Source organism: Natator depressus, chromosome 3 (assembly GCF_965152275.1).
Source record: "Natator depressus isolate rNatDep1 chromosome 3, rNatDep2.hap1, whole genome shotgun sequence".
Lineage (NCBI taxonomy): Eukaryota > Metazoa > Chordata > Testudines > Cheloniidae > Natator > Natator depressus.
Genome location: NC_134236.1, coordinates 11,245,055 through 11,263,331, shown reverse-complemented (window position 1 = coordinate 11,263,331; position 18,277 = coordinate 11,245,055). Strand labels below are relative to the sequence as shown.

Sequence of the window (18,277 nt, the reverse complement as noted above, 5' to 3'; positions counted from 1 at the left end):
TAGGTCCTTCTGTCCTGCTCAGAAGCTCAGCTTCTCCTGTTCTTCTTGCAGATACAGACTAACACGGCTGCTACTCTGAATCCTGTGTCCCAGGTGTTGTTTCTCAACAGTCACAGAACCCCAGGGCCGCAATGTTCCTTCTGGAGTCTTTGAAAGGGGCATCGCCCTAAACAATCTTTGGGGCCCAATTCACAGGGGTGAGTAGGTGTAATTTACACAGGGGACAAGAGGGTGAGGTTATAGCGGGAAAAGCAGCCAACAGCCTAGATAGGTGGGAAGTTAAGATCTCTGCTCCTGATTGGCTAGGAAATGCAAATATCCAATTGTTTTCCATTGCCCCCTCTCATCCATTCACTTGTCTGTCACATGCCTTGTCTTTTAGCTTGTAAGTTAGTTGGGGCAGGGACTGTCATTTTCTATATGTCTGCGCAGCGCTGAGCATGACTGGGCTCAACCCGGTTGCCTACCACAATATAAATATTAAATGATAGTAATAGCCGTGTAGGATAAAGCAGCCCCCTGTTCTGTTCTACGTAGGCTTACAATGCCCGCATCACATTAAGCAAGATGACTAACATCTTGCCTGTGTGGTTTATTCTGCCTCTTAACCTCCCTGCAGGGGGGAAATCGTGTAGGCAGAGGAGTTGGGTATTTTTCGTAGGGCTTTTGTCTCTTAAAATGTACACACTGCTACGTGTTTATGTTAGAGAAGGCAAGGTCCAGAAATGTACCTTATCATCTTGTTATTTCACCTTCTGATCCACCCCCGTTGGCTGCATTCCCTGCTACAACCCCATCCTTTCATCCCTCTGTATGTGAGCAGGACCCATTTTTGCATCGCTTCTAAATGTAGCCCTCTCTCTTCCAACACTCTTTAGCTGTCTTTTGCCAAGCAGGCGAAAAGCAACTAACGTTACTTATATTGTACCCCTCAGCCAAAATAGACATCATTTTGTTTTCTGGTGGCTTCTGAATACACCTTCTGCATCATCCCTCTGAACCCAGCCACGTCTCTGTGCCCATTGGACTCCACTTTTCAAATTGGTTAGGTTTTGTCCTTCTGCTCACTAATTGATGGCAAGTATATTATTTATTCTATTATAGTAACACATAGAGTCCCTAGCTGAGATCAGGGCCCCATTGTGCTAGGCGCTGTACAGACACATAGTAAGAGACAGTCCATGCCCCAATCTAAGTCAACAAGGCAGGTATAGAGTGGGGGAAAGGAAGTGTTGTTATCCTCGTTTTGCTGATGGGGAGCCAAGTGAATTGCCTCAGGTCACAAAGAGAGTCTGACACAGTCAATAACTGAAACTAGATCTCTGAGTCTCAGTCCAGAGCCTTACCCACAAGGCCATCCTTCTCTATAAACCTGATCCAAAGCCTTCTGAAGTCAATGGGAATCTTTTCACTGATTTCAGGGGGATTCAGATCACGTCCTCGATTGAGATTTCCGCACCTTGCTTCATTGTTCCGTGTTGTTTGATGTGTTTTTTTTATGTGAACATATTTCAGCCCATAGGTTACTCTGCACACTGCTCCCTGTAAGTATTGCTTCCTGCATTTACTCTTTGAAATTCAAGCTGTTCATGTTGGAAACATGCCTGCCAGTGAATGCATTAGGGTCTCCGAATTATCGCTTCAGCCAAGAAAAATGTGAAGGTTTTCACCATCACTTTCCTCCCAAGTTGTTCATTTCCCTCCCACTCCTTTCATTTTACTCCCAATTGCCCATGTACATGGGATTAGCGCAGTTTAGTGCTTACCAGCTAGGACTGGGATTGGAGAGTCAGCCGGTCTGGATTCCACTCCTGATTGGGCCACTGACTCATGCTGTGACTCTCTGCAAGTTGCTTAACCAATCAGACGGGAATAATAAGGGGACTGTGAGGTCTAACTCATTCAGATTTGTAAAGCCTCTCTGAGATCCTGGAATGGAAGGCTCTATGGAAGTGCAATCTGGGCTCTCTTCCAAGACACTTTTGCAGCTGCGAGGAATGTGGTCTAGTGTGACAGGTAATCGTTTCCACGGGAGGTGAGATGGTCACCTAAATGGTACTCCTGACTCCTGTTGAGCAGTTTCCTTTCATGCTCAGAGCCAGAAATGATCACAGCATCTCACAGATGGTTAAAGAAGAAAACCTCAGGGTGGGGAACGTTGTGCTGACCAATAAATACCAATCATTTTATTTCATATATAGCATCTTCTGAAAAAGCGAGGCTTTCATGTAGGGTGGGTGGTATAGAGGGCAAGGTAGTGGCTGTGAAATCCCTTTCCTCTCTTTGCTGATGAAGCATAAAGCGCCCTTCACAATAGCTGATGTCTCCAGGAAAATAACAGCCCCTCTTACAACAAAGTGACAATCCAGTGAAATAATATCAACCTCTGCTGTAGGCCATAAAAGTCCCAGGGCTTCACTGGCTGCATAAAAGCTTTGAAGTGGCATGAAGAGAAGATTTCTATTTTGCTGTAATGATGCCCACTCAGTGAAACTACTCACGTGAGTAAGAATTCCAGGATCAGCCTGGTATGTTATGTTTCTGGCTTATGTCATACCAATGTTCTGTTGTATCTGATATTATAAAGCTGCGGGTGATAACTAATACTGTATAATCATAAAATGTCAGAAATGGAAAAAATTTGCAGTTTAAATTCATCTAGTCAGTGTGGCCTAATGGACAAAGTGCTGCCCTGAGATTCAGAAGCTCTAGGTTCTATTCCAAGCTCTGCCACTGGCCTACTGGGTGACCTTGGATAAGTCACTTCGCCTCCCTGTGCCTCAGTTTTCCATTCTGTAAAATGGAGATAAAGATACTAACCCTTTGTAAAGCACTTTGAGATCAGCTGATGAAAATACTACTTAGTCCATGTCATGGAAGTTGAGTAGGATTGTGGTCTATAGACAATTTTTCAGTTCTTTGTGAAACCTAGGTTTAAATGTTTCAAGGATTAGAGCTTTTTCCCTGGCGTGTGGGAGACTGTTCGCCAACCTCACTATTTGCCTCCTGATATTCATCCTAATGCTACCTTTCCTTAATTTGATTCCACCAGTCCTAGTTGTATCACCCTGAACCATTCCTTTCTTTCTTTGGTGTTTTCATCCTTCAGAAATGTTTATACAGTAGTTACTGTGCCTCCTTTTAGCCAATTTAGTTATAAAAGGCTTTCCTTATAAACCAGTCCCTCAAGCACTTTAATCAATTCCAGTGTTTCCCCCCCTAAAATTTGCCTATGAAAACTATATGGTAGATGTCATCTCACAAGAGCCATATACGGAGGGTCTATCACCTGACTGATGTCTCATATCAAGTCAATGGGACTGCTCATGTAAATAAAGATTACAGAACCAGGCCCATAATTTTAATGTGGGAGTTTTAGTTACAGACAGTGGGGTTGATGTCAATGGGGCCAGGATATCACCCGTAGAGTTCAGTGCAGTCAGTGGACACTTGCATGAGTGAGGGTTGCCAGAGTGGGCCTGCCATTTTAATTTTTCATCTCTGTGAAACAAAAAGGAAAGCATAAGAAGCAATGTATGGGTTTCATTCTGCAACATGCTGAGTGAGTTCAGAAGGTGCTGAGTGCAGGATCAGGCCCTCTATTTTGAAGCTAATTTAGTACTGGTGAAAGAGGACATATTGATGGCCCTGGGGAGTGGCGTCCTGTTTTCCTGAGTAGCAATACTGTATGCCCCATCATTAATAGGGTGGGTTATTTGCAAAGAAGTGGGGGAAATGTTTTGCTGAGGCTGATGGAGCTGAGTTGTTGGTTTAGTCCTGGAGATCTGTGTTCTGCAGATGGAATGGGAGAGTTTGGGACAATATAAATGTGATCAAATGACTTTTGAAAACCCTTTCATGCAGCAGCTGTCTCTGCAAATACGTGCAACACTTAAAGGAACATCAGGGTTCTAGGTGAATTACTAACTATTACTAGTGATCAATGAAAAGAGATGGTGCTTATATAGAAATACAGAGCTAAAAAGCTGCTGATGCTTTATATGCTATGTTATAGACATTTTATTTTAAATAACAAAGTGGCCATAAGCATATTCTTTAAGAAAGAATTCTGATTATGCAGCATGAGCCAGGTCCTCAGCTAATATAAATTGGTTTAGCTCCATTGATTTCTAAAGCTATGCATATTTACACCAATAGAGAAGATAGCTCCATATATTTTCTGCATTCAGTATGCCACAGTGATGCATGTGGTATAAATGCTTAGATAAATATATAATTACAGCTGAGAGAAAAATCCTGAATAAAACTATTTTTCATCCCCCAAAATGGCCTTTTTTAAAAAAAATGAAAACTACCACAAAAAATAATTTTCCAAATTTTCTGGTTTTGTTGTTGCTAATGAAATCTGAAAAAAAAATGTCTATGATGGGGTTTGGGTTTGGTTTATATTTTATTTATTTTCCCCTCTCTTTCCTCACTTTCTTTCCTTCCCAGTGGCAAAATGTGGGGAGGGGGAAGAGGAAGAAAGAGCGGTAGGCTATGAAAAAAACAGATCATTTTTTAAACTGAAATTTTTTGATAAAAATGTTGCCCCCTCCTAAAAATTGCTCCTTTTTGAAAATTGTGGATTGAAAATGGCTAGAACTTTTTGAAATTATGCACAAAAGTACCTTTTATCGTTATTGATAGCCTAGAAAGACAGAAATACAAACCAGCTAGGGCGATATATAGATAGATTGATCTTTCTGGGTTGGTTCCTTCTTGTATTTTCTCTTAATTAAAAAAAAATTGCACAGAAGCAAGATCTTTCTTGTTTTGTACTTAGCCAAAGTGCTGCTTAGATTGCAAACGTTATAGGCCAGATTCTCTCTCTCTCTCTCTGTTATATGTTTGTAGAACACCTGGTACAGTGGGGCTGGGGCCTCTAGGTGCTACAGCACTACATATGATAATTAATAATAATAATTAGTAGATCATCAACTTCTATTGCTTATTCTCCGCTAAGGGCTCGATTCTACTGCTTTACTAAGGCAGAACTCAGCAAGACTGCAGGATTTGGCCTCTGTCTGTCTGTATCTATTCATCCATCCATCCCGCTATATGTCTGTCTAATCTATCTCGTACTTATACGGTGCCAGCACCCCAGTGCTTGAGCCCCCCTCACAATCTTTAATGTATTTAGCCACACAACCCTCAAGGATACTGCCTAATGATTTCCATAAAAATGTAATGTGATGTCACAAACTGAGGACAGTGATGTCAAGGGGGCAGGATGTACCAGTCTTCACTTAGGCAAAATTCACACTGAGCCAAATCCTAAAACCTTGCTCTATGCTGCCAGGCCCTGAGTGTTGCCAATTCTTGTCACAAGCCTTGAGATATTTGGTGGTTTTCTTCAAGCTTCAGCTCCTGGCCAGAGGACCAGCAGCTGCCTGGTGAACATGTGAAATCCCAGCTGGGCTGCACAGGTTCCTGACAGCACTACTGACACAGCAGGGTCATAAGAGATGTTGGCCACTTGGAACTAGCAGCCCTTAACCCAGGCAGCGTCCCCCTGGAAATCACTGAGCATTTTACCTCAGGGCCTGGTTCTACAGCCCTTGCTCTCTGAGTAGCATTTACTCATGCAAGCAGTCCCATGAGTATGGGGCTGCAGAATCAGGATCTGAACAAGGATTCAGGATTTGTCAGGGAGCAGCAGCAGACTGAATTCTTACAAAGGCCCCTGTTCCATCAAGCCCTGCACACAGTAGAGGCCAGATTCTTTCACCCTTTACCCCACTGATTTCACTGGGGCCATTTGCAGAGTAGGGTGCACCCAACAGTGAGCAAGGGTGGCAGAACCTGGCCCTAGGAAAACTGTCAGTCACTGTTGGTGCAGCTCAATCGATGGGAAATACAATGCAGCCTGGACTTGGGATTTCTTTTAATGCTATGTCATCTCCATCACTTGAAATCTTTAAATCAAGATTGAATGTCTTTCTGAAAGATATGCTCTAGCTTAACCAGAAGATATTTGCTTGATGCATGTTATATTCATGGCATACAGACAGAAAAGCGAGACAAAAACACAAAATACCCTTTCTGGACAGTTACAATGTAAGAGAGCTTTATTTCTCAAAATCTAGAACCTTAACTCACAAGAACCAAAAACACACATTCAGAGTAAGCAGGCTGTTTACCAACTCACCCAACTTTGCTCTAGGCTGGCTCTTTGCAGACAGGCTGCTGAAAGACCCACCAGATCACACAACTTCCCTACAGGAAGCAGGACCAGGAAAATTTAAAGGGGTAGTGTATAATTTTTACGCAGTTTTCAATACACCACAATGCAGGATTCACTGGGTGAAATTCTCTGGCCTGTAATATGCAGAAGGTCAGACTAGATCATGGACTAGATCAAGCCAAAAAAGGGGATGGCGGGGAAACAGGTTAATAAATATTTAGTTTAGTTAAATGCATCCAAGTCAGCAGGGCCTGATGAAATTCATCCCAGGGTACTTGAGGAACCAGCTGAAGCAATCCTGGAGCTATTGGTGATTATCTCTGAGAGCCCATAGAGGAAGTCTTAGGTCCCAGAGGGCTGGAGAAGGGCTAACACAGTATCTATCTTTAAAAAGAGGAACAAAGAGGACCCAGGGAATTATAGACCAGTCAGACTAACTGTGATACCTGGAAAGATACTGGAACAAATTATTAAACAATAGATTTGTAAGGACCTACAGGATAATAGGGGTATCTGGTATCACGAGCATGCATTTATCAAGAAGATAAATGATCAATCTAATTTCCTTCTTTGACAGGGGTTACTGGCCTAGTGGATAGCAGGGAATCAGTAGATGTGATGTAGCTTGATTTTAGTAAGTCTTTTTGACACAGTCCCATGAGACATTCTCATACGCAAACTAGGGAAATATGGTTGAGGGGGTGCACAAGTGGTTGAAAGGCCATATTCAAAGAGTACTTTTCAGTGGTTCTCTGTCAAACTGGGAGAGCGTATCTATTTGGGGGGTCCCACAGGTGTTAGTCCATGGTCTGGTACTATTTAGTATTTTCATTAATGACTTGGAGTGGAGCGTAAGCTCATAAATGGAGATGAAGTGGAGAGTATGCTTATGGAGTAGACAATAGGCTTATAAAATTTGAAGATGACCCCAAGCTTGGAGGGGTTGCAAGCACTCTGGGGGACAGGATTAGAATTCAAAATGACCTTGACAAATTGGAGAATTGGAGAATCCCTCCTGGCCTTAAAATCTACAAACACTGCTCTGAGCCCCCAGCTACCCTAGTGCTCCTGCCACTGGCTGAAATACAGCAGAAATGGGTTACAGGTCTTAATTTTCCTCACGGGGGTGAGGCCTCACAGAACAACCTTTATCTCAAATGAGGGTGCACGTGTGAAAGGCTTGTAGGACAGGGCCCGAAGTTCCTGTTTGCCTTTGGCTCTCCCTTATAATACAAAAATAAACTAGAGAAAGCATATGCCAGGGGTGGCCAACCTGAGCCTGAGAAGGAGCCAGAATTTACCAATGTACATTGCCAAAGAGCCACAGTAATACGTCAGCAGTCCCCCATCAGTCCCCCCCGCCCCAGCTCCCAGTGCCTCCTGCCCACTGGCAGTCCCACTGATCAGCGCCTCCCCATCCTTCCCCACACCTCCCGATCAGCTGTTTCGTGGCATGCAGGAGGCTCGGAGGGGGAGGAGCGAGGGCACGGCAGGCTTAGGGGAGGGGGCTGGGAGGGGTGGAGTGGGGGCAGAGCCAGGGGTTGAGCAGTGAACACCCCCCCAGCAAATTGGAAAGTTGATGTCTGTAGCTCCAGCCCCGGAGTTGGTGCCTATCCAAGGAGCCGCATATTAACTTCTGAAGAGCCACAGGTTGGCCACCCCCGGCATATACCCAGAATTGCTTGTAAATGGACTATTCTATAGTTTGAGGTCTCTATGACCTTATCAGCTACCTCATTTCCCTCACACCCTGGCCTGCTTGTTTGTCTCATTCACCTGTTATGTCTTGTCTTTTAGATGATAAGCTCTTCAATGCAGGGATTGAGTTATATGTTTGTACCGTACTTGGCACAAAGGGGCCCAGCCAGGCTGAGGCCTTTACGTGTTAGATAATAATCTAAATCAATGATGAATAAGCACTGCATCAGAATGAGATGCAAATCCATTCCCTGGTAGAAGTATTAGTATTAATGTTTCTAACAATACTGAAAACGTCTCCTGTCTGTTTTGCAGCACTGTTTCTTTGCGATGGGAACCAGAGCACGTCAGCTATCTATCCTTAAAGGAAACTGGGACACCCTTATGGGGAAGTATTTTTTCCACAGCAGTGTTTCACTATAGCAGGAAAGGGCCTCCCTGGCAAGAGAACTTGCCACGCCAGGTTTAATGTCATGGCCTAACTTCACCCCCTGTGGTTGCAGCGGGGTGTGGGGGCAGCAGTGGCTTAGCCGGGGACAAACAGGCACAGTGTTAGCATGGGTTACACGTGGGAGGATGGGGATCCCCTTTCTGGGAAGACACAACATCACTCCCAGCAAAGAGCAGGTCTCGTGAGGTCCACTCCTCCTTGTTCCCATCTGAGAGCAGCACGCGGGACAGGGCGTGTGGTGTATTGAAACTGTTAAAATGATAAATGTTAAATTCCTCAGGGGGGTTTCCTGGTCCTGCCTGCAGACTAGTGGGCTCTGTAGGGAAGCGTGTGATCTGGTCTTTCAGCAGTGTCTGCTAAGAGCCAGCCTTGAGCAAGGTGGGGTGAGTTTGCCTTAGGGAGCAGCTTGCTTTGTCTCTCTCTGGTTTTGGTGCTTGTGGGTTAAGGTTCTGGATTTTAAGAAATAGAGTTCCAGTACCAGTATTTTATGTTTTTTATCTAATTTCTTTGTTTGTAAGAGGGAGGTAGCAGCTTCTCTTCTCTCTTTCATTCATCTAGCGCAAAGGAGGAAGAGGAGAGGATCATGGCCCCGGAATGCAGCATTTAGCAGGTCTCCAGCAGGTGATAGCTGCCACACTGCAAAGGAACTAGCAGTGTGGAATCCGATTAAAGCTGCACTCCACTGATAAGTTTGTACTCTAAGGGTATGTCTACACTGCAATCACAGGGATGACTGCAGCTCATGTGGGCATACCCCACACTAGCTTTACTCGAGCTAGCATGGCTAAAAGTAGCAGAGGAACCCACGGCAGCATGGGCTTCAATGCAGGTTGTCCAAGTCCACCTGAGTATGTGCTCGGGTTGCTCGTCTGCACTGAATCCCACGCCACAGCATCTTCATGGCTATTTTTAGCTGTGTTAACCAGATCAAAGCTCGCGGGGCTGGGGGGTGCTTGCTTGAGCTTCAATCACACCTCCCATTGCAGTGTAGACATACCCTAAACGGAGAAGAAAGTCTGTTGGAGTGCCCTGAAATGACTGGAGGCTCTTACTCACCCCTGCTAGAAGTCCTATCATTACAAGTGATGGTAGTATAAGTGGGTTCCATTATATCCTACCTGGTTCTGGGTCTGAAAGATGGAACAAAGCTGACAGAATCATAGAAATGTCGGGCTGGATGGGTTCTCAAAAGGTCAGGATCAAGTAAACCTAGACCATCCCTGACTGTTTGCTGTTAGCTGGTCTTAAAAGCCTCCAGTGACAGGGATTCCACAGCCTCCCTGGGTAACCTGTGCCACCACTTAACTAGCTTTATAGTCAGAAATTTTTTCCTAATATCTAACCTGAATCTCCCTTGCGGTAAACTGAGCTGATTCCTTCCTGTCGTCTCCTCGGTGAACATGGAGAACAATTGATCGCCATCCTCTTTATAACCAGTTACCTATTTGACGACTCTTCTGGTCCACAAGCATGTTGTGACTCAGCAGATGTTTTCTTTCCTCCAGATCGACAGCATGCCGGCTCTGCTCCACTGCCCCAGCGTACTGGTGTGTGTAGGCCGGGAACCGTTTAAACCATTAGTGATGGAGAATTCGAGGAAGCACTCTGCTGAGAAGCTCCCTGGCCTGGCTTCCCAATCCAGTGACAACAACATCAGTGGAAACAACGGGAGTAAGAAAGATGGTGAGCTGCGTTGTCCCAGACAGCTCGCTGCAGGGCTGTCGGTCAGTCCATACCTGTCCCTCTGGACATCTAGAATTCTGGAGATTATATGCACATGTTGTAATGATCTAACGTGCATGGTCAATGCATGCGCATCACTTTATTTGCATAATTTAACCACTCTCAAATATTTCCACTTTCCCCTTGTTCTCTCTGGCTTCTTCCTTTTGAATTTTCCCCTGCCCCCCTTCCTCTGTTTCCTTTCCACATGCCCTCTCTCTGCCTAACTTTCTCGCCCCCTCCGCCCCCACATCTCTGCCTCCTCTCTTCCCTTCTTGAACTTCCTCCTTTCCTGCTTCTGTCTCCCCAAAACCCCTGTTTCCCCACATATCCCCTGCCCCCAACTCCTTCTGTTACTTGTCAGTATTTTCCATTTGACTTCACTGGGAGCTGTGGCTGAAAATCAGGCCACTTCATTAGGTGTCTAATTTGAGGCACTCGCTTATGCTAGCTTTGGGTTCAACCTCTCTGACTCCCATTTCCTTATCTGTGAAATGGGGGAATGATACTTGACAGGCTTTGTATCAATCACCTTTTTGAGGCTTAGGGTTTGTCTACACTGCTGTGCAGTTCGGACTCTGGGGGTGAGAATAGCAGTGCGCACTTAAGTGCTACGCTGTAACTCCCCCGTGTGGATGCTGCAGGTGCAAACTGAAAAGTTTCCTAGTTCACGTTCACACAGTTCTCTTCAAACAGGATTATGTTAATGTGAACTAGGAACCTTTTAATTCATATCTGCAGTGTCCACACAGGGAGTTACAGTGCAGCACTTTGGTGCGCATTGCTGTTTACAACCCATAGTCCTCCCTGCAGGGCAGTATAGACATAGTCTTAGTTAGCTAATATCAGTACAGCACTTTGGAAAAGAGGCCAAAACAAGGGACTGAAAGAAGGGGTCAATTAAAGTGCGTATGTAAGGTTGGATGGGAACTACTTTGTGTCACCAAATCATAGAATTCAAGGCCAGAAGCGACCGGGAGATCTTCTAGTCTGACTTCCTGTGTATCACAGGCCATGAAGCTCTACCTAGCCACCGCCACACCGAGCCCAACAACCAGAATTAGACCAAAGTATTACAGCTCTCAGGAGACTAAACAATTGTGTATCACGGACAGAGAATGGGTGTGACCAAAGTGCACCAATGCTGAGGGCCCTGAATTAATTGAGTGAGATATACCCTCCTTCTTGGGCATAGGCGCTGACACCGTGGGTCTCCAGGCCTGGAGCACGCATGGAAAAAAATTAGTGGGTGCTTAACACCCACCGGCAGCCAGAACCCCCACCCCCAGCGCCTCCTGCCTGCCAGTGGCCCCACCGATCAACTCCTCCTCCTCCCTCCCAGTGCCTCCTGCCGACCGCAATCAGCTGTTCTGCGACATGCAGGAGGCTCTGAGGGGAGGGGGAGGAGCGGGGATGAGGTGCGCTCGGGGGAGTGGGGGAACGTGGCAGGAAGAGGTGGGGCAGGGCCAGAGTGGGGGGCGGAAAGAGGCGGGGTGGAGCCTTGGGGGAAGGGGTGGAGTGGGGGTGGGGCCTAGGGCTGAGGGGCGGTTGAACACCCACGGGGAAAGGAGGAAGCCGGTGCCTGTGTTCTTAGGTGTGTTTCCTGATTCATCCTTCTTTTCTGGGCCTTTCGTACATATTCGGCACTCGATCAGACCTCTTACACCCACTTGTATCTTCATGCCGATATGCAATTAACACGAACATACACATCTTCATTTTGACCCCATTAATCCTGATAAGCATTATTATTATTCAAAGTAATGTACCCATAGGGTGCACCCTCCAATGTGTGCTCTGCCCTACGTACATTTGTCAGCATTCAGGTGGATCAGCAAACAATACAGAATAATTGTCCGGTACCCAGACATTCGTCTAAAGGCTTGGGCAGTTCCTCAATGCAGGTACCCTTTGGCTGAATAAGGAAGCAAACATATTTAGGGAAATGCATATTAGAAATTAAACAAAATGGGGGACAATCATTGTGGGACATGCTCTTTTCTGCATCATGGGATAGAATAGAAGGCATTACCAAAACATTTGTAATTTAAATTAGACTTAAAAAGAAAAGCTAAAGAATAGAAGCTTTTGGTATGAACTATTCATTCTGTCGTTACAGTTTATGGCACTTCTGTTAATTATGTCCAGAATTCTCATTATTCCCCCTTTGTTTTGTTTTCTTTTTCTCAATTCCAGTGAACTTTGGACTGAAAGCCAAAAAAAGCGTCATCCACCCAAGATCAGCTTCAAGCAACAGGTCAATGAGATTTTCCTTATCGTCAGAAAAGTCCTACGCAAATGGTCTCAACACATCCCTGGAGAATGGTGCTCCTTTCCCAAACAACTGTCCACGTGAAAAAGCTGGGGACCTGGCCCACTCCTTAGTCAACGATGACATTGAAAAACGAGTGCACATGAACAAGGATGGCAGCCTGTCCGTCGAGATGAAAGTCCGCTTTCGTTTGCTGAACGATGAGACTCTTCAGTGGTCCACGCAGATCAAGAAGTCCAATTTGATGAGTAAGATGCCCTGTAAAGAGTCAGGGGTGGAGGAAGACAATGGAGTGGACCCCATGCAGAAAATGAACCTAGAAGTCAGCTCAGAGGCGGAAGATTCATTATATCCCTGTGATGCTGATTCCTACATCTCAAAATTCGATGAGTCAGAATCTGAGGAAACTCACTGCCACAGCTGTGGCAAGCAGCACCAGGACTATGACATTTGGAAGAATCCCATGCATGCTTCCCAGAAAGAGGAGCCTGATATAAGAAAAACTTGGCACACACGGTCTTCATGCTCCAGCACATCTTCCTGTAGGCGGGTAGTCCAGAAAAAGATGACCTCCGTGGAAAGCATCCACACCACGTCCAGTGAAGAATATTCTGAGCACATTGTGCAGGAGTCGTCATGCTATTCAGAGACTATAGAAAACAGGGTGGAGTACTGTAATATTAAAAAGTGTAACTATCGAAGCGCTTTGTCTACAGCTGCCTCCAATGGAGAAGAGTCACAGAAATACACCCGAATGAACACTAGCAGTAGCCAAAAAGCATCTTCATTCGGACCAGTCTCCCATTCAAGCTGTGAAAACAACCTGGATACTGAAGAAGCTCTTGATGAAGCCGAGGTCAGTAAGACCGATTCACAGAACGAGGATGAAAACTGCATGGAAGTTTCTTCAGTGAAGTGTTCAAAGGAGGAAATGGATGAAATTGAAGGCAGCAGGGTTGGAAGTAGCTTGTCCAGGTCATCTCTGCACTCCAGACAAAGTAAGATGAGTATGTGTGAGGAAACGAGTAGTATGGCAAGGACCATATCATCCTGCAGTTTGAAAAAGGCAGAAGAAGAAGATATAACTGCATGCTCAAGTTCTGCCCATAGTGTCTACAGCAGATCTAGCAAGTACAGCATGCCAAGAGCAAAGAATGACCAGGACAAACATTCTGACAATGATCCAGTGATCTCTTCCTTTTCCAGTGAGTCCTGCCCTAAGAAAGATGCTGAAGAGAAGGAAGCAAAACAAGAAGACCACAAAGATAATGAAGTTGGTTCAGTATCAGCACAAATGGTGCCCAGGGAATCACTCAAAGATGACTTCAGCGAATGTGAAAGATGTTCAACAGAAGGCTCTTCACATTCCAAAGCTTGTGATGGGAATAGCAGGAGGAGTGACAGTGACGAAATACTTGTGTGCAATGCCTCCTGTTCTTCCAGGACATCAAAGAGAAGCAAGCACAGTAAGATTCATCTGGATGCAGGTTCTGAAATGTCCATGACATCACTTGGATCAGCTTCTAAGAAAAAGAAGAAAAATTCTCTCCACGCAGAAGTTTCAAGACCAAACAGCAAGGCATCTAACTACTCCAAAAGTTCCTGTGAAATCAACAAAAAATCTCTTGGGAACCACACATCTCATTCAGACTCTCTTCCTTCAAGCACATCATCTATGAATGAAGCAGCTGCACCTCCCATTAATAACGAGGACCAAAGCACAAGCAGCACCTATAAGTGCTACAGTAAGTCTTCAAAAGGCACCAAACAGGGAAACCAATCAGAAGAGAGCAGTAAGATGTCATCCCCTTCCTCAAGTTTGTCAGATTCTAATGGAAATGATAGAGAGGGAAAAGTCAAAGTTAGTTCTGAGACCCCAAGCTCAAGACATGGAAGCATGTCAGAGTCTTTATGCTCAAAATGTGATCAGACCACTGAGGCTGGGAATGGATATCCCCCAAGTTCAAGTTCAAGAGTCTCTTCTTACTCAGACATGCAGGGCAAATGTGCAGAGACAGAGTTGTCCCGAATAAGCAATGATGGCTGTTCACAATCCAGTGTGTCACGATCATCCAAAGCCAGGAGGAAAAAAATTAAGAATCTTCATGCTGAGGTGGAAAATTCTAGCAGAGCATCGGCATCAGAGGTTGCCTCGATGTACAGTTTGCACTGCCCAGCCCCACCAAAAGGTAAGCCAAGCAGCAAAAAAATACGACTGGCGGTGTTTAAGAATTCCTCCAGCACAAGTGCATGCACTGAGTCAATGCTGACTGAGGACAAAGAGCAGAAAGAAGTAGTCGACTCTTCCAGACCAACTTCGTCAGGGTCTAAATCAGCAGAAACTAATACAATGAAAGCAGCAGAAAATAACTCAGATGACAAGCAAAAAAAGGATGGTGCTTCTAGCGAAGAGAAATTACAAGAGGCCAGTGCACCAGAGGAAGATGATCGTGATTTAGCACCTTCTGCCCTGCCAAATACATCTCCAGACAAAGTTGTCCAGGAGTGGCTAAGCAAAATTCCTCAAGAGACATTGCTTATGAAATATGAAATGGAGGGTGATGGGGAAGAGGAATGTGCAGAGACAACCACTGAAATATCAAACTGTGAAAATAATCAAGAAATCTCGGAACAGGAAACCGCTGAGAAAGAGGATGCAGGGGAAGGCGAAAACAGTGTAGAGGAGGAAATGGAAAAAGAGGCAGCTGAAGCCAATGCTGCTAATGAGGAGGCAGAAGAATGCCCCAAAGAGGAGAAGACTTCTGAGGTGACGTCAGAAGGAGCTGAAGCCAATCATGCAGAATGCAGCCAGTCTGTTGAGACCTCAAGCCAAAATAATAACAAAAAGGACTTGCCAAGCACTATCCAGACTTCGGTGCAGATAATGAAGGCATTGCTCAGTTCAAAACAAGAAGCAAAATTTGACCGGTCAAACAGTTTGCCTGAAGTGTCCCCCACCATGGGGAGGAAGCTCAGTAACTCTGCCAATATTCTGATCACTTGTCTTGCCAGTCTACAGCTCCTTGATGAAGAGCCATTAGGTCCATCAGATAAGCCAAAATGCTTGAATAAGCCTAGATATACAGAACTGCTCAACATTTTTCAGGCCCTGTGGTTTGGATGCACAGTGGAAAAAGGCGGTCCGAGTTCAGGTCAACCAGGCAGTGATCAGACAAAGATAAGCTCAGGCTTTAAAGCCCAGAACTCAACATACAAAGACTTCACTCCAATGTCATCTTCCGGGGTTGACGTCAGTAGTGGTTCTGGTGACTCAGGAGAGGGAAGTGTGGCCAGTGCCAGAGATTGCACCTTATTGCCCCAGAAGACAGTTAAGTCCAAATCAGCTGAACAGGGGGCAAGTTTAGCGAATGAACCTGAACTGAGTGAGACCGAGGGACAGGGTAAAGAAGGAGAACAGTGTTCTCAGCCTTTAACATCCTGCTCAAAGTCCAAAGAGGAAGAAGAAGCAGATTCTACCAGAGCGGACTCGCCAGAGCGGGGAGCTGAAGCAGACCACAATAAAGATGATCAGGGTAGTAACTGTGAAAATGGCGAAGGGGGTGAAAATGAAGTGGAAGAAAATAGCAAATTAGATGAAAATGAGGGACAAGCTGAAGCTGAAAATGAAATACCTCCAGAAGCAAATATTGATGAGGCAACTGAGCAACCAAGCAACATTGCTGAAATTGATGCAAATGCTGATGATACCAATGGTGAGAAAGAAGCTGAATCCAATTTGGAAGAGGAGATAGGGGTGGGTTCTCCCAGTGATCCGGAAGCCGAAGTCAAGGCCATCCCAGAAACCAGTGTGAACACATACTCCATTGCCCAGCAAAAATCAGTCGACCCCAACCCAGTCTGGGTGCTGAGGCTGCTAAAGAAAATCGAGAAGGAGTTCATGACTCACTATGTCAGTGCCATGAATGAGTTCAAGATCAGGTGGAACTTAGAGAACAATGAACTGCTGGACAAAATGATATCAGAGCTGAAGGACGAAGTGAGTAAAAGAATACAAAAGAGCATAGAAAAGGAGCTAAGGAAGATCAAAAGCAGAGCAGGGCAGAGGACTCCAAGGCCTCCAGATGAAACACTCAGGCGTGAGTCAACAATCCAGACAGAGCAGAGAAGACAACGGTTGCAGATCATGCGCAATAGGTCTCTCTTTAATGACAGAAATATGACCCAGAGTAAGCAACCGGGGACAACAGACTTATCATTTGAAATGGGCGAGGAAAATTTTGGTCTCAGTACAGCTCTTGGCGATGATGTTAGTGAACAACCAAGTGAAGAAGAATACTGCCCCTGTGACACCTGCATAATGAAGAAAATGGCTTCTAAGCCTATAAGAAACCTGGTGGTGGCAGCCGATGCCCCGATTGTGAGGGCATTTGACTTAAAGCAAATCCTGAGGGCAAATGAAACTGAAAACAAGATGGTGGACTGTGCCTCAGAAGCAGTTCAGGACAGCGAGGTGATTCCCAATGAGCACATGCAAGAGGCAGAAGAGGAGACCAACCCAAATGAGGAGGACGGTGAATATGAACCTGACCACCCTGAGCAGGAACTGGATGCCGATGAAGAGAAAGAGCCAGAACAACATGAAACTGATGAGCAAGGAGAACAGGAAGTGAATGAAGATAAAACAGCAGCCCCTGCTGAGGGAGATGAAATTTCAGATAATCAAAACTGTGAGGTGGTGATGGAGGAGGAGGAGGAGAAAGAAGCAGAGGAGGAGGAGGAGGAGGAAAAAGTAGTGGAGGAGGAAACAAAGAAGGAAGAGGGGGATGAGGAGGAGGAAGTGAAACAGGAAGAGGGGGAAGAGGAAGTGAAAGAGGGGGATGAGGAAGAGGAAGTGAAACAGGAAGAGGGGGAAGAGGAAGTGAAAGAGAGGAATGAGGAAGAGGAAGTGAAACAGGAAGAGGGGGATGAGGAAGAGGAAGTGAAACAGGAAGAGGGGGATGAGGAAGGGGAAGAGGGGAATGAGGAAGAAGAAGTGAAACAGGAAGAGGGGAATGAGGAAGAGGAACAGGAAGAGGGGAATGAGGAAGAGGAAGTGAAACAGGAAGAGGGGGATGGCAAAGTGGAAGAGGAGGAGAAAGAAGAAGAAGAAGATGAAACACAAAATGAAGATCAGGAAAGTGAGGAAGAGCCCAAAGCTGAAGAGGAGACTGAGGGCAGAGTGGAGGAGGCCATGGGCGAGGCTGACAGGGACGATAACAAAGAGAATGCATCTGAATGTGAAGAGAATGCTAAAGTCTCTGATGCTGCTGAAGACTCAGAAGAAGCAGCCACGGGCAGAAACGAAGAAGCTGAACAAGAGTCCCAGGATGATGCTGGGGATGGGGCTGTGGAAGAAGCGAGCCCAGAGGTGGAATGCGAGGCATGTTCAGAAGCACCAGCACCCGAGGAGGAAAATGAAAGTGAAGGAGATACTGAGTGTGCACAGAATGGTGATGAGGCAGCAGAAGCAGCCGGTGATGAACCTAAGCAAGATAACGATGAAGATAGAGATGCAAGGAACAGCGAGGTTCCTGAGATGGCCTCTGATGCAAGAGGAGACCAAGACTGCAGCAAAGGGCCAGAGACTCTGACCAAAGCAGCCGCCTTCTCCTGTAACTCTTCCATGGGAAACTGTTCGCAGCAATCCCAGAAAGGGTCAGAGGATGGAAGTGAAGGAGAGTGCAGAGATGATGGGAATCCGAATGAGGATCCTGACAGGGAGGCTAACAGTGATGGAGGCAGCAAGCCTGCAAAGATGTATCCTGACAACGAGGAGGAAGACGAAGAGGAGGACAGACCATCCTCATGCACCAGTCCTGTAGATGGAGAGAAGAATGGTGCTGATGGCGCTGACCCCCAAAACAATGAAGACACCAATAATGGCCAGAAGACTAAAAAGAAGACAGAAAATGCCGATGAGATTGACCAAGACGACTTGGACTTTTAG

The 18,277-nt window shown here is 45.7% G+C and overlaps 1 protein-coding gene across 1 annotated transcript in view; it reads left to right on the top strand.

The window, feature by feature from the left end:
• Positions 1 to 18,277, top strand: part of RP1L1 (RP1 like 1) — a 55,371-nt gene extending 37,094 nt beyond the window's left edge. Inside the window, exons 3-5 of the mRNA XM_074946765.1 lie at positions 9,842 to 10,019; positions 12,255 to 17,155; positions 17,333 to 18,277. Coding sequence (XP_074802866.1) covers positions 9,842 to 10,019; positions 12,255 to 17,155; positions 17,333 to 18,277 — 6,024 coding nt within the window. The remainder of the gene's footprint in view (positions 1 to 9,841; positions 10,020 to 12,254; positions 17,156 to 17,332) is intronic.